At 41.3% G+C, this 26467-nt stretch overlaps 1 protein-coding gene across 10 annotated transcripts in view; it reads right to left on the bottom strand.

The window, feature by feature from the left end:
• Positions 1-26467, bottom strand: part of LOC149322916 (E3 ubiquitin-protein ligase HUWE1) — a 131742-nt gene that overhangs the window by 53149 nt on the left and 52126 nt on the right. For 9 of the 10 annotated variants that reach the window (XM_089484705.1, XM_089484709.1, XM_089484703.1 and 6 more), the window contains 19 exons: positions 24061-24141; positions 23542-23648; positions 22317-22494; positions 18818-18909; positions 18378-18589; positions 13785-13842; positions 12935-13111; positions 8815-9060; positions 8568-8701; positions 7524-7624; positions 6388-6582; positions 6048-6264; positions 5783-5905; positions 5086-5320; positions 4279-4509; positions 3989-4111; positions 3613-3708; positions 1984-2253; positions 700-852 (listed from right to left, as the gene is read on the bottom strand). In XM_089484705.1, the coding sequence (XP_089340831.1) occupies positions 700-852; positions 1984-2253; positions 3613-3708; positions 3989-4111; positions 4279-4509; positions 5086-5320; positions 5783-5905; positions 6048-6264; positions 6388-6582; positions 7524-7624; positions 8568-8701; positions 8815-9060; positions 12935-13111; positions 13785-13842; positions 18378-18589; positions 18818-18909; positions 22317-22494; positions 23542-23648; positions 24061-24141 (3029 nt within the window). Of the gene's footprint in view, positions 1-699; positions 853-1983; positions 2254-3612; positions 3709-3988; positions 4112-4278; positions 4510-5085; positions 5321-5782; positions 5906-6047; positions 6265-6387; positions 6583-7523; positions 7625-8567; positions 8702-8814; positions 9061-12934; positions 13112-13784; positions 13843-14009; positions 14160-18377; positions 18590-18817; positions 18910-22316; positions 22495-23541; positions 23649-24060; positions 24142-26467 lie in introns of those variants that run through there. The other variant, XM_089484708.1, reaches the window with a different exon arrangement.

Genomic DNA, 26467 nt, shown 5'->3' on the forward strand with positions numbered 1-26467 from the left:
TGTGAAAAGACTCTGAGCGCTATTCAGTTCCATATTCAAAATCATTTCCTGGGCTCAGAACTGAAAATCAACTGCTCTCAATTGGTCTGGGGACCAATTTTGACCAATTTTGATCCTTGATCAAATGTTCCAATTAGGCTTAGAAAGGAAATCACTTTTCTCCATTGAAAGTAAGACAGGTCAACTGGGAGCCTCTAGTATCTGAACCAGAGGTTTACCATAAATGATTTATATTGATTGTGAAATTTAGCTACTTCAAGTATAGAACCCCGATTCTTAGTACTAAGAGTATTTGAAAGAGTATTTGCAGATTTTTCAAAGCAGCCCACAAATTTCCTCCTACTAAATCAATGATGCTCCAACAGCTGGTCCTGAAGAACTTCCAGTGGATGTCTCTTCAATGGGACCTTTAGTGATGAGCAAGTTGCAAAGAACGAAAGCAGCCACAGAACAAAAAACTAGGACACTTCTAGAGTTTTAATTCCAAAAGATCTATATGAAATAATTATAACCATTTACGTTTTATATTTTGCAGAGGGGGATATAATCTAACAACTGAAACAACGTATTAACAAGAGAACTATATAGGACACATTAGTATTTACTGAAATTCCATCAGTATCCAGATCTATTCCATCCAGAAAGTGATATGGCTAATTGGCCCAGGAAAGAGAGAGTCTTCCTCTTCTTCAGTCTTACCTCAAAAAGTAATGTTAAGAGCAGGATGCGTGTGGCCAGGTTCGAGGCCTGTGGCAGGGTAGCCATCTGGCTGATCCATTCTGAGACAGTCTTTGTGTCACTTGTAGTAAGAGGCAGGGCAGCTTTAATAAGGACATCAGCAGCTTCCCACACCTGGAACAAAGGGCACATTATCAATGGAGAGAGTAGATGCCAATCAGTGAGACTATATCTCTTAGTAATTCTGAAACATTTAAGACTTTCACTCACAAATGATTCAGAGGCTTAGAATATTAGGCCACACAAATATTTGCTAGTAAATGAGGCAAATCAAACTGGAGGAGGAACCCCTTGGCATATGTAAGGATGAACTGGAAGAGGACCCCAAGCTTATCAGGCACTAAATTTGTCATTTGGTTTGTGCCTTTCTTTGTATGGTGGGAAAGAGTTCACTCATGGATGGATGCCTTCTTATACCAAACTGGATATCCTAGTTTCCCCAAGCATCGAATGCCAAGAAGGAACTAGTTGTACTCAGAGGCACTGAGCACATCAGGAGGAACTATGACTAACCACTATGATCCCAAATCTGCAGGACACTCACGCTTCATGAATAAAACAGCCTGCCCCTTTGTGACCCTTACATACATCCAGGGTGAGAGAACATGCAGTTGGTAGCAACATGTTGGTTCTCCCATGATTCTTTTTACTTTTCTTTACTTGTTCTCATATAGAAATGCAACTATGTACACATCATTACATGTTTACTCTACACTCAAAGCCTTTGTGTCTACCGAGCTTCCCACCATAAACAGGTGAAATATGTGCTAACAAGGTTATAGATTTTTCCTGCACAGAAACAAAACATGTGTTCAAAGCAGCCCTGTCACAAAACCTACAAAGTACTCCTAATAACAAATTATATTTGCCTTCCAAGATCTCAAATCAAAGCTCGAACTCAATCCCTTACTCAAAGTTCTAACTGTGTTATCTGGTATGTCTGTTCAACTTTTCAACAGAGGTCCCTCCACATATTTTGTACCACAATTCATTATGCTGGCCCAAAACATAATGAAGAACCCAGATTAGGGGAAGACTAAACTAGAGCAACCTTTTCCCCATTCTAGACCATATAGGATAACAACCTGTGGCTTTCCTCCCCAGGGCAAGGAAGGCACATAAAGTGTGTATCGCCTCCAACTCTTCCCACTGCAAGGAAATAGCCTTTTGGCTGAAGAGCGGGGTATAAATACTATTAATAATAATAATAAAAGGAAATCAAGTGGTCTGACAAGGTAATCTTACCTGATTCACCACTTGTTTGAGGATCATGTCTCTGTAGTCGGCCCCATTGCGTTTGATGGCAGTCATGATGAGATCACAGACACGGTACACCGTGTCTGGGAGCTCATCCAGCAGATGGAAGCAGCCAGGAAGCATTGTATCTGTAAAGCTGTGCAGTTCTTCTTGCTCCAGGGGTTCTGCATCTTGGAACTTCTCAAGGCACTTTGCTTCCTCTTCCTCCTGTTTCTCCCTGGCTTTGCGTTCTTCTTCCTCCTTTCGGCAAGCAGCTTCCTAAAGATCAGAAAAGGCTGGCTAAGCATGTGGCTTTTGCAGTGCCAGAGACTAATCTTTCCTCCACTACCCTCTTAAGCATAAGCCACAATTTTGCTATTTACAGCTGTCTCACTATTATTATTATTATGCTTTATTTATATAGCACTGTAGATTTGCACAGTGCTGTACACACAAACAATAAAATAGATACGAGTAAACCTGTCTATAGCGTACAATCTAAGAAATAGTAGCATAATACATATAAATAATACATAACAATACAGGAAAGGGTTCAATAAAACAGGCAACAAATTAAAAACATCAAATAGCAAATAATAGTCACGCAATGCCTGGGAATGCATCTCTGAACAGGATGGTCTTCAACTATTAGTGACCCACTGTCTCCAAGCTGACCTATGGATTCTCCGCAACCTTTTAAATCCCAGGACCTGCTGAAGCAGCTGTGGGCAAATGCAGCAGGTCCAGCAAAGCAATCTTTTTTTGCCCCTAGGACCTTCTAAAGATTGCAGGCTGGCAACATGTCCTCAAAATGGAAACAAAACAAAACAAAACAAAAAACCCTCAAGCCTTGAGTGGTCAAAATCTACATATAATTTTGAAAAAATTGGTATGTTACGTAGTGTTTGGGATGCATCCTATAAAAAAAGATGACCTGCCATTCTAAGAGGGTTCGAATGGTGCTTATTCACCCTTTTGCTGGCCAGTAAAAGGGCAATGGAAGGAGTAAGACTGAGGGCCAGAAGAACACAGGATTACAGGAAGCATGTAATTCCCTTGTTGAAAGCTTCACCGTCTACTGTCCAATTTCCAGGCACAAACAGCTGGTTATGAGTTATAAGGCTGTATACTGTATGGCTGAAGTCCACACTATCTGAGCACCTTTACCACCTCACAAGCCTGCCTGAGTCTTATGGTCTTCAGGGGAGGATTTTCTCTCAATCCCACCATCCCCGCCAAGCTTGTTTGGTGAGGACATGGGAGCTGTTCCTGGTACCTGTTCCTAGGCCATGGAATCCCTTCCCAAGGGACCTTTCATTGGTCCCCTCTCTATTCAATTTTTGCCAGCAGGCAAAGGCTTTTTAATTCAAACAGGTCTTCAGCCTTTAAGTGGTTAGAGTAGAATAATCTGCAGTGGATGGTGCTATTTTTATATGTTGTATGTATTTATTGCGCTTTTAATTGTAAAGACATAGACTTTCACAGCAGGTATCTTCTCGTAACAAATCAATAAAAACAGATCCGTGAGCCCACGTGCTGCACTTGGTCCACCCGTGTACTAGGACTCTCTTTCCCAGAACCTCCCCAGTGGTCCTTCAACCCATGACATTATGAAGTCACATTATGAAGGTGTGTTACCTCTGGGGATTCTGCCCTTTGGTCCATGGGGATGTCTTGTCCCAGTGACATAGCGATGGCCCTCATCATCTGGTCTTCTTCAGACATGCTTAGATCCTGCCATACAACATAGAAACAACTCTGTAAAGTTAGTGACTGACCACCAGAAGAAACCTTCAGCCTGAAACCGGTCTGAATGAACCTTCTTTTGAGTATAGTAATTCTGCAAGCTAGACACACCACAGATATATTAATTAGCTAATTTATGCGATATGCTATTTACTCCAAGAGCACCATGAGTATGTGGGGGACAGCAATACATTTCTCTGGTCTCTAAACCAACTCAGGAAAATACTCCCTATAGCTTAGTAATCTTACTACTGTTAAATGGCCTTACCCTCACAACTCCACCCATAAGTGGTGGAGGATGTGTCAGCAAGTACTCAGTGGCTTGTTCCATGGTACTGGTGTTTAGCAAAGCCTCCATGGCATGCTCCCTTGTAAAGCCCATGTCCATCAGCTGAAAAGAGAAAGGCAGACAGCAGTTAAGAGCAAAAGTAGGATGTATAGGTTGGGGACGTGGTCCTTGGTAGCCCACTTTAAAGGTCTGCCACATCCGCTGTACGGGAGGACCTAGGTCCAGAATACAGGTTTTGTGTAGAAATGGAATAAAATGCTTATTTTTACCTGCTGTAGCTGCTGCTGATTCACCTGTGGTTCCCTTCGGGCACCACCCTCCTCCTGCCCTCCTTCTTCCTCACTGCGTGCTCCCTCTTTCTCTTTGCCAAGGCGCTCACGAATGACTGGCTCTCCCCGCAGGATGTGGCATAGGATGGCCAACATGGACTCTGCCATGCGTCCTCCATATACCTTCAGTGGCTTGCGGTTCCACAAGTTCTTGATGCAAGTGAAGGCTGCCTGAAGCACAGAACAGACAAGCTGATGATGAATATTTGGCATCATCCTTTGGAATGACGGAAGGCAAGGTGATGGTGGTGATGTATCACTTTGTGTGCTGGCTTAAAGCGTGTTTTCAAAACGATACAGGGATTCTCAGAATGCTGTACACTGAACTAATTAATTAATATTGCATTTGTAGCTAATTCTGGAGCACATATGAAATCATTATGGATATAAACAAATATTAAATGCTTATACTGTATAATGCTTTGGATTCCTAAGGCAGACTTCCCCAAGCTGATGCCTTCCAGATTTTTTGGACATCCCCTCCACCCCCCATGATACCTCACCACTGGCCTAGTTAGATAGGGCTGATCTAAAGCAGTTCACAAACAGCTATAAAGAAGATCTAGCATACAAGCTGGTCACCTTCATTACCTACACTGCAGAAGAACCTCTCATTTGGACAGATCAAAAATTTACTATCAATAAATCTAAAACACTACTTCATAATGACATCCACTAGCTTACATAACTTTTATTTTCACACAGTCCTTGTAACAACCAAAAAGGAAAGAAGCCCTGGCTGCTCACCTTCTGAGTTACCACAAGGAAGCGCAGGGCACTGAACTGCAAGTAATTCTGTCCACCTGGCAACTTGGCTGGCAAGGAATGGGGAGACTCCAGCACTGTGGTAGGATTCACCATTTTCTCCACCAACATAAGCCAAGCATCCAGAAACTCTCCTGTGCCATCAGGGAGGTCTGGGTGTTCTAATCCCTCAGCAACAGGAACTTTGCCACCCATAGAGAGGGCCCAGTTGAAAGTCCTGCAAAAGGGGGTGGGGGGTGGGAGAGAAACTTGTTACACACATAAACACATTTGATAAACAAAGCTACAATTTCTTAAGCTTTTTGTTGCTTGAAATGGATCTGAATATTTTTCTTATAAGCATCTAAACCAATATTGGGTTCCTTCTACAGATCCCATATAGATATTTTCCCCATATTTTCTTGTGCTCCCACCACCTATTGCACACCCCTAAGTAATCACTAGCAATCCGTGTAGCCAAGCAAAGCAGCCAAGAATGTACTAAGAATGTAGCTAAGAGTGTATTAGCTGCTCATCCACACTTTCAACATCAGAATTCCTTCTTTTTCCTTATTTATTTTATTTTTAATACTTTATTAAATTTTAAAGCATAAGATCAAACAATTCCTTCTCTTTTCAGAAGCTACAAATTCTACTTTCAGTCTTTTAAGGCTGGGGGGAAGTGTAGCATGTAACTTACTCAAAGAGTGCATTGTGACCACCAGAGCACAGGAATTTTTGTAGCATGAGGTGGTAGGGGTATTTTCTCTCATCAAATAGCATTGGTGAGGTGAAGCCCACAGAACAAATGAAAAAAGTCAACCTAGAAGAAAATAGGGTTTAGTTAGCCAAGCCCTAAACTGAGATGATCCTGCAAAACCATTCCTCACACTTCAAAAAAAAGAAGTAACACAGATCCTCCTACCTACAAGTCCAGAGCAAAAATTACAGTAGGCAAGACTCACCGGAAGCGGGGTGTGGGTGTATAAGGTGGGGGCTGCCAGGAAAGTCCCTTTGTGAGGAGCTTGGTCAGTGCTGATGCTGTTGAGCGTGCAGCTGGTGTGGGAGCAGTAGTAGTGCTGGCAGCATGGTGGCTCCGGCGTTGTCGTACCGGGGAACCCACACACAGCTTTACCAGCAACCCAAACAGCTCAGCCAAGGCACGGCCTAACCTAGAGGAGGCTAAGAGAGAAAGGTGAATGAGAGTGCAAATGACTATCAGGCACCTCCCTATCTGATTTATTACCCAAATGCCACTCCCACAATCTCTCTTTTTAACAGCTCCCAATGGTCTTATGCTCTCACCTGACAGGAGGGGCTTGATCTGCTTGATCCTGGCTGCCATGGCTGGGGTGATCTTTGACTTCCCCTTGGGGTCAGAGGAACTAGGCTCATCTGTTTCCATTGGTGCCAGTGTATCACCATCTAGACCAATTCCTTCTAGCAGACCTTGAGCAGAAGACTCTATGGTCCCAGCTGCCACAGCTTCTGGTTCACTATCTGCAGGAAAAAGATGTGTTACATTAGCAACCTTGGATACTGGCGTTTATGTGTCAAGTCCACATAAAAACATGGTTTTTCCAGTCTATTTCCACATAATCCTACTCAGAGGAACTCCAGGTCCATCAATTGAAAAACCCAATGGAAAGATAGTAGACAGAAACATCACTGAGGAAAATACAACGAAATAGAAACCTTGCATAATATATTTTTTTCTTTTAAGTTGGCTGAATAAAGGTATCACTGCTATGAGGCTTTTGGATATTGTTGTATTTTGCTGCACACATTGCCAATCTGGCTATCCCTCAATATGATTACTAAAGAAGATTTTTCAGGCTAGTTTAAAAGTTAGAATATGGCAGTGATGGTGAACCTATGGCACGCGTGCCAGGGGTGGCACTCAGAGCCCTCTCTGTGGGCACATGTGCCATCGCCCCAGCACAGAGTTTGCCAGAGTTTGTTACTAGAAAGCCAGAGGGACATGGCATTTTGCAACAAATAAGTGGGTTTTGGGTTGCAGTTTGGGCACTTGGCCTCTAAAAGGTTCACCATCACTGGAATATGGTAACATCTTACATCACCATCAGCCTGGATGAAGCACTTCTGAGTTAAGATTCTAGCAGAGGCTTTCCGTGCAACTTCTGTTTGGTCTCTAAAACATTTGATATAGTTAAAGACAATACGGTTTGAAATCTTTGCTCACTAGTGCTGAAACTGGTTAAATAACTTGTCAAGCATAATAGCTGTCTCATGGCTGCACAGAATATCAACAAGATCTGATAAGCTTTTATGTTCTGACACTCAGAAGGTGGGGCCAGACTACAACAGAGCCCTTCTCTTGTCAACTTCAACCATGTGCACCTTGCACTCCAGAGGAACCATGAAATCAAAGTTCTTCATTCATCAAGAGGAAACATCTGAATCCTACTTCTCAGTCATACCTGCTTTTTTGGCTCCCTGGGGAGCATTGGGAGCTGCTTTCTCTTCTTTCGGCACCAGTTTCTGCATATCAGCCTGGCCAAATTCACAACCTGAAGGCAAACTGCAAATACGGAAAGAGAAGACACAACAGGCACTCATCTAGCAGGACACACTAGCTTCCATCATCACAAAAGGCAATATATTCAAGCAAACTGAAGCAAAGGAATGAAATACTGTGAAGTGGAAGGCTTTCATGGCCGGCATCCATCGTTTTTGGTGGGTTTTTCGGGCTACGTTGTCATGTTCTAGAAGAATTTATTCCTGACGTTTCGTCAGCATCTGTGGCTAGCATCTTCAGAGAACATGGCCACATAGCCTGAAAAACCCACAAAAAACTATGAATGAAATACTCTTCAAGCCACACATAACAGGACACACAGGGACTAAATATCTCAGTAAGTGCCAAGAGCTTTTTATGACTTGTATGCTAGTTGAGGCCTTCTCCACGTTCCCATCTGGCTTCCTGCCATTCCCTTTTATGTCCTTGATAAATTTAAGCCCCACCAAGATTTTGAATTGACTGGAAAAGCCAGGCAAGAGAAGCCAAACAATTGCTGGGCATTTTGCAAAGCCACCTGATACACACAGGAAATGGATCACAGGTCAGTTTTCCTATCATTCCAAAGCTCTTCCAAAGCAAGTGGCTCAAAGAAAACATAATGGAAAAGGAAGAGGACATTCCCTCATTGCTTTTCAAGCTCCTTTGCTTGCCTAGGGGAGATGAACAAAGGGTTTCTACTTTGCCACATTGCATCATACAATATTATGTGCACTGCCTTGAATTCTGACCCATTTACCAAAGAAAATCACTGAGACGGTCACATTTGAACAAACCACTGAGCAGTAATTTAAGCTCCTAGCCCATCTCTGTCCTGACCATTTTTGTGATTTACATTATGATCTAGAAATCAACCGACTTGCTGTCCATCCCCACCCAGCAAGGAAGATGATAAAACTATCTACCACCACAAAGGAAAACCTTTCAGATTCCAAATGTTCCATACCTGTTTGGTGTGCATAGTGACAGCAGTACAGTACTTTCCCATACCAATGAACAATACAGCTGGCTTAGCTTGCTCAGCACACTCAGGCCCAACTGTGATCCCCACTGGTTTACTGAGATAGCTCTGATTTCACTCTGTAAGGAAAGAAAAAGACAGCATGCTTCTGAGTGGTCAAGCTAGGCTCTGCTGGCAGAGTGTAGCAGCCAGATCAGGTGTAGAAATAAGAGGGCAGGAAAAGAGCTCTTACTTGTCCTACCCGGCAGGTGTGCACAAACATCATGATATAAGCATGAGCAGCAGTCAGAGCATGGAGCAAGGGCGTGGCCTGAGCTGAGAGGGTAGCATCAGCCACATTGCCAGCACATGCCAACTCTCGTAGCAGGACTGAACCACCAGGGGCCTCAATAGGCCGGTGTAGAGGCTCCAGGGAAGAAAGGATGGAATCCAGTTGAAGCAGCCCTTCCTGCAGAACCTTTGGCTCATGGGAGAGTGTCTAGGACAGAGAAGATAAGACAGTACCATCCATCAAATGAAGCACAGAAAGTGTAGATCTCTACCTCAAAAATACCCACCTCAGCAAGCTCTTGTTCAGGATGTTCAGTTAAAAGTAGTGGTCTATGGCTTATTGAACACCTAACCACACACAAAAGGCACTCATTTCTCTCTCACACAGAAGATTCTGGAAGACTTTCTGGGAGTTGCGGCTATGATTGAAAGCCTTTCTGTTGACTTCAGATTCAAAACCAGCAGCTGGTATCAAGGATAATGTTTTTCCATTAACCAAACAAGCATCTTTGTACACCTGGACCCCCCTCTGGCCTATGAGTATGCCACAAGAAACACGTATGCATGCGTACACATAAATAAAGATGCACATCCTCCAACCCAGAACCCATCACCAGACACAGATTGGCCTGGGGAGGTAGAAAGGGGGAATACTGAAGCAGCTCAGTGGTAAGTCAGGGGACATGGTTTTGATCACTTCTGAGGGAAAAGGGAATACCATTCTCTGCAATGACCAAAACACAACATACACAGGTGTACACTGGACTGCATATGCCACCAACAGGATGCCGACTTTAGTCTACCACGACCACCAGCAGGAGACTACAACTTACTTAAGTTTTCCAGCTGCCTGTTCCGGCTGACAGATATTAAACTACTGCTGCTCAGAATACAGCAGCTCTGAGTTATAAAATATATTCTGTGAGGGAGTGGATCTCCAGATGCCCCTGCCACATCAGGCTATTTGATAGATAATGTTTTTGGTTCCTTCCAACCCATCTGATCATAGAGAAGCAGTGACTGCACGTGCAGAGAAATGACTCCACTTAATAAAAAAAACAGTGCTATGCAGAGTGCATTCACTAGGGCTCCCCCAGAGAGGCCCATTCGCATCACATGCCCAATACCATAATCAAAATCCAATGGTGGACTATTGAACTGAGTAAGGAAAACAAACTCAAGTTCACAACTCAAAGCAAGTTATGTAAAGTCATCAAATTTTATTAGCAGCATCCCTCAAATTGTCAAAGCAAAGCTGACATTCCTGAGGAGAAATCCGCTCTGTGCAAGCATGTAAACAGAAACAGGTTGAAAAGCACCAAAATCTTTAATACAGCATTTAGCTCCAAACATCACTGGAGGAACATACCTGACAGGGAAGAACACGAAATAGAAGCATTGGGTGGGAAGGAAGGAAGAATAGTAGAGGCATATGGAATGAACTGGGCATAAAAGTGGACACACCCTCTGACAGAAACAATGGTAAGAACAATAAGACCTAACTCAATGGGCATCATTATAATTCCACTATATCTATTTACAGGCATCAAACCAACATTAAGAAGCTGAGCAAGCCCTTATACAAGGAACCCAAGGAATATAGAAGCCATGGGCAGTGAGCACTAAGAGATGCTAACATAATCTACTCAGCACTAAATGTTCAAAGTTCTAAAATATTTGTTTCTAACTGCAAACAGACCAAGCTCTCTCCTCCAATACAGACATCTTGGCTACATAAATTGGGGCACATTACAAAGGACTGCTGCTACTACTACCCAGCTCTCCACCCACATAAATCCCTCTCAAGCTGATGAATATGGCCTGTGGAGGCCCAGGAATCAGGTAAGGCACTCTGCCACCAGTCAGGCATTGTGACTATTATATGTTTCATCTTAAGTGAGAAACCAGGTTCCAACATAAGTGGAGACCAAGGCAGATATTCATTTCATTGGACACACCAAGGAAAGTATAAGATTTGTTACAGATAGCAATCTTTACTGTTCTCCTTCATGTGGTTTCTTACTCTGAACACTGTTCTGCACTAAATTTGTAACTGATGCTAACATTTTATGCCAAAATACCTCATAATTTGGATTTATTTAAAACATTTTAGAAGTTTCAAAAAAAATTACATATTAATTTTTGAAATATATTTTGTACAAAATCTTTTAATTTTCATATGTAATTTTTTAAAAACCAGATAGGTGAATCACCGGCACTCACTTGCTGTGCCAGGGCTATCAAATTTACAGAATTGTGGACCTTCACATGCTATCCATGCAACCCTCATGAATAGTTTGAGGAAAGTCAGCAGGCTGAGTCTGACCAGCAGTGTAAAATATTATCAATTGCTGACTGCTGCTTGCTGTGCTCTGCAGCTCAGTCTTCACAAGCAGATCCTGATACCTTTGTGATTTCACATTACACCACCTAGCAGGGTATTATAACAGAATGAACATATATTCTGCTACTCAGCATCACTGGATAACAATTTCACCATCATTACATGGGAATGTGTTTGCTATTTTGTTGAAAGTATGGTGCTGATTTAAAAACAAAAACCTTGGCAATGTTTATGTGGAGGAAACCACCTTGATCTGTTGTGCTACTTGAAATTACTAATATTTTTGGTACTGTTGCTAAAATTAAAATGAACTGGTTAGTTTTGTTTCCTTAACTTTCTCTCTCGCAGATGATGCAACATTTACTCAGTTACTAGGGGAGGTATCTGAGGAGTAATATTATGATTGGCAGAGGAGCTGTGTATGTAACATTGAACAAATGGGAGTGCTCACTGCCTTTTGCTTTATATGTCCTTAAACACTATTAGCAGCACCACTAGCTCCCATGTGAGATAAGCAGCAGCATAAAGGCCAGTACTCTGGAGGGGTAGATTACAGACTTTGGATATGTCTAGAAACAGTCTTTGATCTAAACCACTTCACTACATTCTTGATGTGTGTAGAGTCTAAAGAATTATGGAAGTGAACTCTAATTCATTTGCTCTTACTCCAGGTATTTCCGGCTTTAAGCCCCAACAATGTAAACAGATGGTCAATCAAATTAAGCCCTAGGAGAATTTTCATAGTGTTGTCAAGATCTATGCTGATATTAGAGAATAAATACTGTATATGCCTGACACTGCAGAGCAGCTACGACATGGAAGAATTTTCACAGCACTCTATTCACAGCCTCCCTTCAGAAGCTACATTCTTGTCTCTTTCAACTACAATACTTTCATCATAAAATCCTATGATTACAGCAAAGCAGAACTTTTCTGACTAAAAAAATAAACATTTTGTAGCAACTTAGCCCCAGTTCCACAACCACAAAAGCTGGATTTTAGTTAGTATCAATTATGCAATTCACACAAATGTGTATGACCTTGACGTTTTATTGTTGCATACGAACATTCTCTGCTTCCAAACGTCAGCCAGAACAGCCAAAAGCTGTTCTGCTCCCTGAAAACTTTATTTCTTTCACTTCTGGCCTGTTTCACAGGACCCAGGGACATGAATGTGCAAGCAGAAAAAAGTATAAATTTGCTTTGATTTTTTTAAATCCCAAAATATTTTTTGAAAAAAGAACCCCTGAGACTAAGAAATAGAATTCTGAAACTATTAGAAGATTCTGTAAATTTTCTGTACTCCCAGAAAATAGCAAAATGTTCAGTCCCACTATGGCATGATCATCTTGGCTATGACTGCATATGTGTTACAACTCACTCCTCCTTTTTTGCTTTTAAAATCTAAACTTCTCAAAATTGGACAGCTGTATGATTCCATTCAGTGACAGAGACATGCTGCCTGCTCCTTCTATAGCATTATATGTGGGAAACCTCTGCATGTGAAGGCAATGTAGGCAACAAAGATTCGTCTCCTCAAACTACAGTCCCCAAATGCACAATGGCTAACAGGACACCTTGTTAGTTATATTTTATGGTCAAAAGAAATTTCTAGCTAATGGAGGCTGAGAGTAGCTGGGAGTTAAGAGCAGGATTTCCAGAGGTTTGTGTGTACTTCCAACTTGATGGCAGTAATAATTACCTTCTGGAAAGGGAAATGTTGTATTCTCCTCCTTACCAATATGGATTTGCAGACTCCAGCCACAGCTTGGCATGCTGCTGAGGTGGGGAAATCTATAGGCAGATTGGGCAGTCCCAAGATGGTGACTAGAGGCAGCAAGCCCTTCTGATTCACAAACTCCTGACAATGGTCATCTGTTGTATTGTTGCTAAGGATTGATTCCACAAATTTCATCTGGAAAAAGACAAAAAATGTATATGTATGAAGGAACGGAATTAGTAACATTTCTTTAAACTACAAAAGGTTGTGTAAATTACAAGATAAAAAAACACAGAAAAACATGAAGTGTTGTGAACTCATTAGAAAAAAAATATCATTAGCAGATTCTACAATATGCCCTGAAATTATATTTCAAGTAATAGAAGCTTTATGACCAAAGGGAGAAAGATTTGTTGGAAATTTCCTAAGACTCAAAAGACAATTTATAAAGCGAATTCTTTCTCAACATTTTTGGTTTCATATAAGTACACCTCCTCTCCAATACAAACAATCAACAAAACCAACACTGTAGTATCCTTCATCAGAACCATTAGAAAGATGAAAATCACACTTTTGACCTCCTACATTTAACATTACTACAAAAGGAAAATTTATAAGATCTTCTTGCTTTAGAAAATGTGTTTACAGATAAAATAACGACATACAACAAATGGTTCCTGGAAGCAATAATGACAAAACCCTGGCTGCAAGATCCAGTCATCTCATTACAGCAACATGGCACAGGAGGAAAAGAGACAAAGAGGGTTCCAACCTACAAGGCTTGAAGCACCAGGAGGTCTCTGTAGACATGGTGGAGCCAACTGTGCCAAGCTATGCCTCAAGCACCACTCATTGTTAAAGAACTTACCACGTTAAGGATGTAGTCCATGAGTGGGATCGGTATCCGTTCTTCTGTCCCGACCACCCTGGAAAGTTTTTGAAAAGCATGTCAACTTAAGCATCCAAATATTTTAATAAAGTCTTCTAGTTACTTGTTTGTAGATGGCAAAAATGGAAGCTTAGAGCACAGCACAGCCCCCAAATCAAATTTTTAGTCAATTACAAGACACTTACTACCAAAATCTCTGCTCACCTTTTTTAACCCAAATAGCTACATGTACAATCTCCAGCTCTTGCATCTTAGAATGCACTGAAAACCAGGTTTCCCAAAGAAGTAAGCTTAAAGAATGGGAGTACCACTGTTTATCCTGCCTCCTCCAACAACAAAAAAATCGGGAAAGCGGCCCAGCGCCAGGACTGCGGCAAAATTGAGTCGAATCCAGTCCACGATCCATCAGGGTGACAACAGACACCAGCATCAGGAGGAAAAAAACAGAAAACGACCTGAGGAGGAAAGCAATGCTGCCCATTTTGGCCGCTGGCCTTGAATTGGATTAAAGATGGGAATGTGGCAGGGGCCATGAATGGTCGACTGCCAGGCGCCATGGAGTTCTGCAGCAAAATGGAGCTGGGGAAAAAGAGAGGAGGAGGGCGAAGAACTGGGCAGTGACGTAAAGAGCATGCTCAGTGAGAGTTTGGTCAGGGATGTAAGAGAAGTCGGACACAGACTAGGAGGGGCCAACCAGAATGTGGGTGGGTAGGTGGGGGAGTAGAGGATATTGGGCCCTCTCCAGTCCCATCAGGCACCTGCCACATGGCAGCAGGCAAGCCAAAAGGAAATCCGGCCCTGCAAGTTTGGCCAGAAGAAACATGGCCGCTTCCCTGGAGCTACGAGCAAGTTTAACTGTTTCTAATCCTCACGCACACAGGCCCGACTTCTACTCTCAGCCAAAGCAATATAAAGACATTAAAAGCATAATTTAAACCAGCCTTCTATGTAAACAGAAATCTTCAGTCCAGTAAACAGCTCAGTCCAGAATATCTTAAGACAGCACACTGCCTGTAAACCAGAACTGCCAGAGCAAACCTTTTAGCCCATTAGTAAGTGTTCTACTCTGCCTCCCTCCACTCGCCGTCATGCCACCTCATGGCCAGCTGGCTCTAAATGTAGGATGGCAGCTTCCCCTCTGCCATTTCCCCCTTGGCAGGACCACACAATGCAGCACATGCAAACATGCACGCACACACATACAGTACCACAGAGCCAGGACTTGATGGGGTTAAGAAACCCCATAGACAGGAAACATCAGAGTTCAGAAGTTTACAAAGAAACAGCTGGCAGGCACTCAGAAGCTGGAGCAAAGCTTGCCAAGGAAATTCTGAGCCAGAAGAGTCTCTGAGCAAGGGCTTCCATGCAGCTAGGATCAGGGTGCCAGGGAGCAGGCACAGCTCTGCCAAAAATGCTTAAAGCAGCCCTCCATCCCACATGTAGTCCTGTCCTTTGATGGCCCAGTAGAGGGTTTCTTGTCCTGAGAACTAGACTGTTCACTGTTCAGGCCCTGTCCTAGGAATTTTGTAGTGGCTCATAGAAACCCTGGAAGCAACATACACACTGGGTGTGCAAGCAAATTTACCAAGGTCTTAGCCTTCCATTTAGCATACTGTCAGTAAGGTAATCCGAGTTCACAAAAACTCAGCTAGACCTCCCTAGGGCTAACATATCCTTACAGTGCACACATTATATATGACACTAGTATCCAGAAACAGACTTTTGGGGAAAATATATTTTCCTCAGCACCTGCATGAAGAGGGTACAAATCAAAGGAGAGTAATAGATGCTATATGTATTTCCTTCGTTGTATGCTCTACTGAATTTATTAGTCCCTACTTCCATGTAAGACTGCATGGTTATAGGAGAGGCCTTTTTTTCAGCCAGGAAGTAAAATGGAATGTCAACTTCTGTTTTTAATTTCTGATTGGAAAAAAACACATTTAATCCTAGCCTAAAATGCCTTTTGTCCTGATATTCCCAGAAATGCCTCTTCAAAAATATCCATGAAGAAAAATCTACTAGGGCAGCTATTCCCTTTATTGCAATGTTGTCAGATATTGCTGAACTGCACCTCCTATCAGCTTTCATAATTGCTTGTGTTGATTAAGACTGATGGGAGCTGCAGTTCAACATTTTGGAAGCCACACATTCCCATCTCTTCTTCACTGGGACAGTAAAAGCAATGCATTTGAGGAACTACTTCTGGCTAGGCAGCCATCTCCAAGCCAAAACAACATGGACAAAAGTATTAGGTTAGAAAGTGAACTTTGCAATACCACAGTTTGGCACACTAAAATCCAGTCTACCCTACAAAATTACTTTGGACACTAAAAGCTAATCCAAACAGTAGATATTCCAAACTTGCTGGAAAATGTTAAGCCTTCAGGAAGACAAGCCCCTGGCTCTTGCTCTCTGAACAAAAAACAGCACTAAAAAGGGCAGAAAATCTTGGCTGACAACTAAGATTCTTGGATTCCTATGACTTGCTATCATTTTAACAGACACAATGATTCAACATTTGGAATGATGCATTTTACAAGTACTTTACTTGTTTCCTATACTTTTAAGAAATAAGTTGTTAATGTTGCATGCCACTAAAAAGAGTAACTTGTTCCATTAACTGTTACTATTGAGTTGCCTGTTTGCTTTTAAAGTCACTTAAATAAAGAAAAGAAACTAAGAGTGTATCCACTCTACACAATTATAACCATTTCATACAATTTTATCAGCCATGGCTCCGGTTTGAAGTCTGGTGAGTTACCTGCTCTTCAGCAGAGAATTCAGTGCAATTAACCAAACTACAAATTCTGGGATCCCAGCAGGTGGAAGCCAAGGCAATTAAAATGAAATTCAAATGCTATAATTGTATAATGTTGTAATTACATCACTAGTCACAATATGGCCAAGAACATTTTAATTTAAACCAAATAGAATGAGCCTGATCAACTTTGTCACGAAGTCTTCTTCAACATTTACTCAATAAAACAGAACATACATGACATTAGCAATGTATAGTAAGTAAAACACAGACAAAATAATATATGTTAATATACAAATAGGCCTGGATATGCTTACTTCCAGTAAGAAGTATTCAGAGACCTTTTAAATGGTAAATTTCACACAGCTGATTGGCAATAAAATTATGCTGACAGCACTAACTTAAATAACCCTTGTACTGTTCATGTAGCAAGGAATAGCCATCAGGTTAGCTCATGCCCTCATGTCTAACTGTTAACATACTTACATAGGTCTTAGGGCAGTTTGTATTTATATCGTTCATGCCATTTCTTTACTTCTCTGTGTAAATAGACACCACCATATATGCTTTTCAAACACCTTTCCCACAACCTTAAAGGCTCAGATAGGAAAGTCATTAAAAATGAATAATCAAGTGACTGTGGAATATCAAGCCCTACAATCTCCTGTATCCTGTCCAGTGTGTTGAATCACTACCTTCTCCACCTAAGTCATTCAATGGAGTGACAGTTTATTTTATCACATACAGATTTTATTTTTTTTACAAGCACCTGCCTTATTAAATGAAGCCTAAATGCTACTTCCAATTCAGTCATCCCCCAACCCTTTATGGTGACACTAAGTTTCTGGAGGAAAAAAGTCTGCACTACACATGCACAACTCATAGTGTTTTAACACAGTGGTTCTCAAACGGTGGAATGGGACCCTCCCGGGGGGCACAAGAGTTACTCAAGGGGAAGAGGTGAGACCTGGAGGCCCTGATTCCTTCTCCTCCTCTTCCCAAACTGTTTTTTTGTCCTGGAGGGGAAGAGAAAGGCAAGGTGGGTGCTTGGAGCCTCTGCCTGAGGGAGGAGGGGGAGAGTTATTTCCTTATAAGGAGTTAAAATATGAATTTACACGAATGTGTGAGCATAAATACACACTCTGAACAAATTATTTTTATTCATATACTATGTCAAGAGGGCCACCATGTCTGCGTGCAAATGTAAAGGGGATCACAAGAGTAAAAAGCCTGACACTCACTGTTTTAACGTATCTTGCCGTGTACAATGTACTGGCCAGCCAATAAAGTAACAGCTGTTCAATCCGTGAATCACCATATTTTCTACTGCGCCTAACAACACCCACAGGAATGAAATTCATGGGGCCCAAGATCCAAAGGGTTGCTCAGGGTTCCTCAGAAGGTCCTGAGCCAGTTCTGCTACAATCTGATTTTGAGGGAGCAAACTCTTAATTCATCCCACCCCTGTGCTACAGCACCAACTGCTTTGAGATTTCATAGTTTCAAAATCAGTCACCATGCAGCATGATGTATTGCTGTTTGAGGAAAAACAAAAGCTGATGCTCTCTTGGATTCACAGAACTAGCTTCATGGGTTATTTGGACACTCAGTATATTTTTCAAACAGAGGATGGCTGCCCAGATTCTTTGTCAAAGACCCATCCACCTGCTTCCAGTTTGCTAGCATTCATCAGCTGTTAAAAGTGAATAAACAGAAGCGTGGGGAAAAAGGAAGAGCCTGCTGTGTCTTGCCATTTTTGTAAGGCACACAGTCACTTGACACAAACACAGGAACACTGCGATGTTACTTACTGCTGGCTGGATTCCGCTTCACTCTGCTGTGTTGCATTGAAGCTCTGCATGGCTTGTACTTCCTCCTCCTCTTCATCCTCACTGGAAGCCTCTTCAGCCGCATGGGTGGAGCGAGGCGGAGGAGCAGTAGCTGTTCCATCAGCCTTTTGAATAGAGGGCTTCTGGCAGATGTACTTGGGGTCTCGGCCTAGGTTGCAGATCTCTTCTAGTAACTGCAGAAAATTGTACATCCATGTTTGCACAGAAGACATTCTACACACACACATGCTGCATACTATGTTAAAAACCTAACTTAGAAACAAGATAAACTTCTGGGAGTGATGGGGAGAGAATTAACAGAAAATAAGGCAGCAGTGTAGTGTGCAGCCTGGGAATCTACCACGATGAAGAGGTATAAAATACAGAACTACCATGAGGGGAGCATCTTGCTTTTTTCCTACCTTAATTATGGCTGTGGTAGCATCTGTCTTGAGTGTAGGCTGGTGCCTCATGAGCTCATCCACAGCACTTCCAAGATTGGAGGCGGTGTCCCCTAAAATGAAAACCAGGGGTAGATATATAAACTATAAACATTCCTACAAAAATGTGCATTAAATCTATCTATTGTTTTTGTACGTTATTTCCCACTTTCCCCCCAAAATGGGATACAACGTGGCCTACAAATACAAATTAAAAATACAATTAAAAACATACAAAATGGAAATGAAATTGAAGAGCCCCGGTGGTGTAGTGGTTAAATGCCTGTACTGCAACCACTCACTCAAACCATAAGGTTGTGAGATCAATACCAGCCAGGGGCTCAGGCTCGACTCAGGCTTGCATCCTTCCAAGGTCACTAAAATGAGTACCCAGCTTGTTGGGGGCAATTAGCTTACAGTTGTAAACCGTTTAGAAACTGCTTAGGCAGCATGAAGCGATATATAAATGAAGCTGCTATTGCTATAATTAAACTAGTATAACATTAAAACAGATCAATTACTAAATGAACAAAATACAGTTTAAAAGATAAAAGCACTTAAAGACAGTACATATTAGAATCATAGAATCATAGAGTTCGAAGAGACCTCAAGGGCCATCCAGTCCAACCCCCTGCCATGCAGGAAATCACAATCAAAGCATCCCCGACAGATGGCCATCCAGCCTCTGCTTGAAGACCTCCAAGGAAGGAGACTCCACTACACTCCGAGGAAGTGTGTTCCACTGTCGAACAGCCCTTACTGTCAGGAAGTTCCTCCTAATGTTGAGGTGGAATCTTTTTTCCTGTAGTTTGCATCCATTGCTCTGGGTCCTGTTCTCTGGAGCAGCAGAAAACAAGCTTGCTCCCTCCTCAATATGACATCCCTTCAAATATTTAAACAGGGCTATCATATCACCTCTTAACCTTCTCTTCTCCAGTTACACATACTGTTACACATTACAGTTACACATACTAAAAACACATTAAAACAATAAAAATAAAATTATATACACCACAGAGCATTAAGAGCCCAACCTCAACCATCTGTAAATGCCTGATGGCACAAAAATGTTTAAACTTGCCACTGGAAGGACAGCAATGATGGAGCCATTCTGGCCTCTCTAGAACCAAGTCATTTAGGGCTTTTGAGTCAAAACCAGTACTTTAAATTGTGCCTGAAAATGGCTCATAGGTAACAATTAATTCTGTACAATCAATATCTGTAACTGAATATTTAAGGTTACTTTTCTAAAAGAAATCTCAGTGTTGCCAAATAAGGAGCAAAGGAGCTGCAGGGATAGAGAAAGCATTGAACAGTATGTGACTATGTTATCTCAAGGACTCCCTCTCTCAACTAAACTCTCTCATTCATTTCACTTGATATCTGAAGTGCAGCTGATTCCATCCTCATCTGAAGTATAGTAGATGGAAATTCAGAATAGCACTATTTTGACTGTAACATAAAGGCATAAAATGTCTATCCTAAAGAGATCTGTATGTCTACCATGAGCCTTCCAAAGTCTTTAGGGAAAGACTTTGGTCTGAATCAGTTGTATGTTGTGCTTTAGAAGTTTTTGAATATTATCTCTATAGTTTCTAGTTCTGCTTTTTTGCACATTTTAGAACTAACCCATGTTAAGCATCACTGATAGAAAGACAGGATATAAATAAATACATTTACTGAAAGGGTTTTCCTGTTAGTCTGCAGCAGAAACAAAGTTGTGTAGCATTTTAAATCAGAATGGGCAACTTGAGTGATTACAGGGCCTTTAAAGACTAACAAGTTTAATACATGAGAAGCTCTTAGAGATTGTAGTCTACGTCTTTAAAAGTTCAATAATAATTAATAATTTGTTTTATTTATATACCGCTATTCCAAAGATCATAGCGGTGAACAGCAAGTAAGCATCTCATCTCATGAAGCAGAATGTAATTCATTTTTGGCCTTTAAGATGCCATAAGACTTTGGTTTTCTTGTAGCAGACCATCGTTTCCCCTTCCTTGAGAAATTTATTAAAAGCACTTTATTTATAAGAGAATGCATCAAGATGTTTATATCTCCTTTAATATTAAAAACATGGATGTACAAGGCAGCAAGAGCTATCAGATAATCATGACTGCACAGAGGAATTACAAGGTTACACTGAAAGACAATCCTTTCCTCTTGCCCCATCATATTTCCTTTTTCTCTAATATGTTTATTGACAAACACAACATTCATAAAACAGTGACCCATCTCTCAAGTCCTTTTGGCAGTTTCTTCCGCTTTTGTCACCAAGATTCCAAATATCCTATTATGACCTTCCTAAGTTACTTCAAACTCATGACAGAAATAGGCATTAGCCAATAAAAGTATGGCATTAATAAAGATTACTTTTTAAGTTGCAGCAGGACAGCCAACATAGTGTAGTGGTTTGAGTGTTGGGACTATGACTCTTGGGACCAAGCTTTGAATTGCCATTAAGCCGTGGAAACCCACTGAGGAAAACTCAGAGGAAGGCAAAAGCAAATCTCCTGTGAACAAATCTTTCCAAGAAAACACTGTGAAAGGTTTGTCTTAGAGTTGCCATAAGTCAGAAATGACTTTAAGGCACATAACAAGCAGGACTTTTCCTTCTTTTTTCAGATTCACAGTTGTGTCATTTTCTTACTGTCAATAAACTTGTTAACTATAATTTCAGAAGTGAGATCACCATTATTAGAAAATAAAAAGGTCTCAGAAAATAAAAATTTGCATACTTTTTATCCTCAGTATTGGAAACTATGGTCTCTGAGAAGTCATCAAGAAAAAGTAGAACATGGATATAACTAGAAGTCTAAACCTTCAGTGGACTAGCACATTAACAACAGTAATGAGATTGCCATCTTCATCAAGAGGTTATTGGAGAGTCTACCACAATAGAAGACAGGATTCTAGTCATCATCACAAACTGTTAAATGCTACCACTTGCAAATTTCATCTGGAACCAGAGCCTACATATGAGCCAAGAAACATTACAATTACAGATAATGGTGACATAAAAAAAAACCTTCCAGAAAATATTATGTATTTGTGGCTTGAAGCATAAAGAGAGAGAATCTGTCTAGCCCAGCACCCTGTCAGTTTTTTCCTTTTTCTATTGGATAGCAGGGTGATCACCCAAGATAAAATCCTACTAGACACCAGGGTTTGTGTTTTTTTCCCCAAGCTTACATAAGGAGGTAACCAATACCTCCTTATGCAAGCAGTTCCTACCGTTCACCAGGCAGCCCAACATCCCGTCTTGCATATGGCACAGATTCTCACTACCTGGTCCATGGCTACTGACTGAAGCATCAGATGTGGTAGAAAGCCCCCTGTCCAGCTGCTCGGATTGCTCATATGACTAACATGCTGGTCTCTTCAATCTTCCTTTCTGACAAGCACTAACTTGCATAAGTACATTGGAGGTGTTCTCAAGGAGAGAAATCCCTGATATGCTCTCTCGACCAAAGATACTTACCAAGCGGATCGGAACTACGACGCCTCCTCATTGCAGGGAGGTAATCTGGTGAGAGCAATACTTTGAAGAGGCGTTCAAAAGGCTGACATTGGACAAATGATTGGAGGCCTCGAGCGTTCAGACAGAGGGCACTAAAGACATTGGGAAGAGAACCCAAGACTTCCCGTGTGGCAGGAACCTGTCAGGAGATATACACATACATCCCAGAAAGAAAAATAGTCACTATCATGCAACATTTCGGTAAGTCATACATGCCTCTGATGTTGTGAAATGTGGAAAGATCAAGACGCTTTTCCAACAGCCTAACATTCCAAAATGGAAATCAGATCAAGAAGGATGGAGTGAAGCACATATATCTATACCTATCTTATACAGAGATGATTATTTACCTCTTCTCAGTCCTATGAAGTTGTGCTGCTCTCAAGTCTTTCAAAACAATTAGTTAATTCCCTAACTTCTGTATGTCCCCATGAAAATGTCACTCCTATGTTTCTGTAATGCCATCTTTCAGTGCATTTTCAAATGTTAGGCTGTAATTCAGACAAGAAAGCAGAATCAAGAGATACACCCTCTTGTCTAGTTTCCTATGCAGGTATTCCACCATGATGACCAAAGCTATCTTTGTCCCATAACCATGCCTGAAGCCAGAATGAAATGGATCTAAACAACTTGTTTAATCCAGAAACCTCTGGAACTGGGAAACCACCACATGCTCTAGAACCTTGCCCCAAGACAAGGATATTGGAGACTGGGCAATAGTTCCGCAGTATGTTATGTTAGGGTCCAGGGAGGATTTGTTCAATGGTGGCCTCACCACAACCTCTTTTAATCAGGTGTAAACCTGCCTTGCTGTCGTGAGGCATTCACTACTCCCCTGACCTCTCAGCCACTCAAGGCTGCTTTTAGGAGCCAGAGAGGCATGGGTCCAGTATGCATGTGGTGGCTCTCACCTCTCCACATGCTCTTGTGACATGAATAATATAGTAAATGTACTGAAGAGAGACAGCCCAGCACAACTGACATTGAATATATATGAACTCCTCTTATCAAGTGTACTCATTTATAAAATAAAGCAATTTGTATCTCCACAAATTGACAAATGCAGCAACAGGAGCGTGCGAATAACTCAGTATCACCACAGCCTCCCAAATATGAAGAAAGAAACTGTGGTGGTGGGGGGGGGGGGGGGGAGGACAGGAAAACACATAATCAAAAAGACACTTACATCTTTAATAAGAAGAGCATGCAACATGACATCTGTTAGGCCATTATCCTGTAAAGAGGATAGCAGTGAAGGCTCTTGGAATACAAAGACTGTTACCACTTCAGTGGCTGTCAGGAAATAGAAAAGAATAAGGTTAATCATTCACACATACACATTTTTTGTCTTGTGCTAGAAATGTTTATAGTTCTAGGCCTCCCCAAGACTTTGGTGCTGAATACTGAGGCACAGTACTGCTATAAGATCAGCTTTATTGGTGGAAAATGACACAGCCTATGGTTCATAGCAGAGAAGCATACCAGCTTTTTCGCTGACAGGATCCAGTATTCCCTCACAGGCAATGGTAAAACAGGGTCCCTAAACAGCTAATTCTATCCAGACTATCCCCAGCTGGCAATTGAATTCCCCATAGCAGGTTAGGTATGGCTTATGGACTGAAGTGACTTATACACGAGGTCGATTTACAGTCGACTATATATGATTATACATGTTTCTTCTATTAGCCATAAAAGATATCCTTACCAAGCAAGAAGAGTGATGGCCCATAATATTCTGCATTGCTGATGATGTGCTTCAGGGAGGCAGGCAGAGAACCATCCATCACTGCAAGTTGTAAGAAAGCAAATAGACAGAACTATTTTAGTAACTACATAAAATTCTTATATCCAGACCTGTAAATATTCCACCAGTAATTCTAAACTTAATTTCAGTTCTGTAACTTCCAGATTATGCAAATTTGCATAATTTATTCTGCCGCTGTTTACAATTTATTCAGGTTCTGCTAGCCATGGGTGAAACTATGAGGTCAGTAAGAATCCATCTCTCAACTTTTGAAAGTACTATACAGCACATCCTGTCTTCAAGTGTATCAGTAATTATTGTCCATACTTTTTCAAGTGTATCTCCAACAATAAATACAAACATAGCTCAGTTAATAAAGCCTTTTTACATATCTCTGACTCCCCATCCACCCCATTTTTCCTTATCCTCCATCTAGAGGGGCTTTTTTTAGTAGCATAGTATTGGAAGGGTGGTGAAGGGGGACTGAAGACACACAAACTTTTAGTGTCAGGCTGCACCAGTGTGTCTAAATAAAAACTTGGGCTGGGTAATAATGTAATTTTGCTGTAGTCTAACTGATAGCATTTAGAATTTATATTTCTATACTGTTTTATACTGAACTAAGCAGTCTCTAACCAGTTTAAAATATGTAAGCCAATTGCCCCCAACAAGTTGCGTACTCATTTTGTTTGTTGTTAACTGCCCTTGAGTTGATCTCGACTCATGGTGACCCCATGGATGAGACATCTCCAAGACCCTCTGTCCTCTACTGCTCTGCTTAATTCTTGCAACTCCTTAAAATCCATGACCTCCTTAATAGAGTCCACCCATCTAGCCTATGGCCTTTCTCTCTTCCTACTTCCCTCCACCTTTCTCAGCATTATTCTTTTTTCCAATGAGTCCTTCCCTCTCATGATGTGTCCAAAGTATGATAGCCTGAGTTTGGTCATCTTGGCTTCCAGGGAGGTTTCTGACTTGATCTGCTCTAGGATTCATTTGTTTGTTCTTTTGGCTGTCCATTGGAGCCTCAGTACTCTTCGTCAGCACCACATCTCAAATGAATGGATTTTCTTCCTATCTTCTTGCTTAACTGTCCAGCTCTCACATCCATACATGGTAATAGGGACTACAATGGCTTGTATGATTCTAACGTTTGTGCTCAGTTGTATATCTTTCCATTGTAGAATCTTTTCTAGTTCTTTCATAGCTGCCCTCCTCATTCTTAATTGTCTTATGATTTCTTGACTGCAGTCCCCATTTCTACCAATGTTTGATCCCAGGTATGGGAATTCTTTTACTATTTCTATTTCTTCATTGTATAGGTTGAATTTGTGAAGGTCAAACAAAAAGATGGAAGGCTAAGTCGACCTTGAAGCCCTCAGGATGAAACTCACAACATTGTGGCTGCAGTACTTGTATTAACCACTGCGCCACCAGTGCTGATCCTACTGTACCTGCCTACAACAGGCAAGGTAATCAGCAGCTGTCTTCAGAATCCCATATGGATATACCAAAACAAAGAGAAAAGGGGAAAGCAGATAAGCCTGTCTCACCAACTATCTCCATTATGTTAAAGCATAGATCTATACATTTGGCCACCATATTGAAACTAAGAAGTGGAGCTAATGAAAACAAAATAATTGCTGAATGTATTTTGGAAGAAGCTTTCAAGTGGTCTCTCGACATTTCAAAATGTTTTTCTCAACTTATGCATGGCTCAACAGACCAGATTGTTTCATTTCACATGTGCATATTGTTAATTTTGGATGCAAAGTTTTCTAAAATATGTTGAACTACTTTTCTTTTTTGTGCTATCAGAAGCAATCCCTATTCATTCCATGCTATTTCTACTAATGGTACCAATTTTTCTGTTCAGGTAGTAATGCCCAGGAATACATCTACTTCATTAATTGACCTAACTGAGAAATACTTGTACGGTGTGCCCTTAGTATATGCAGGGGATCCGTTCCGGACCCCCCCACCCCCCACGTAAGGAAAAAAAAAATGGGAGCTCAAGTCCCATTTGTTTCAATGGCTGCACACCTCCAAGGGTGCGCATGCCATTTTAACATCCGAGGCTTGCCACCTGCGTAAGCTTAAAGCCGTGGATGGCAAGCCCGCATGTGAGGTGAGCGCACTATATTAACCAATTTCCTGTTTTAAAAATGAATGATGATATTCTGAGGAAGCAAACATTTGTGCCCAATACCAAATTCTTCATCTCTTTTGTTTCCCTACACCACCATAGTACATATACATCCCTGTTTATATTCTACTTCTCTCTCCTACATAAGAGCAACCATTAAGAAGGAAATTGAAGGGAAGGTACTGAAAATTATAGCTGGCAAGCCAGAATTGTAAAAAGTGA

Source organism: Sceloporus occidentalis, unplaced genomic scaffold (assembly GCF_023333645.1).
Source record: "Sceloporus occidentalis isolate IW3139 unplaced genomic scaffold, rSceOcc1.0.p SCAF_1, whole genome shotgun sequence".
In the NCBI taxonomy this organism is placed as follows: domain Eukaryota; kingdom Metazoa; phylum Chordata; class Lepidosauria; order Squamata; family Phrynosomatidae; genus Sceloporus; species Sceloporus occidentalis.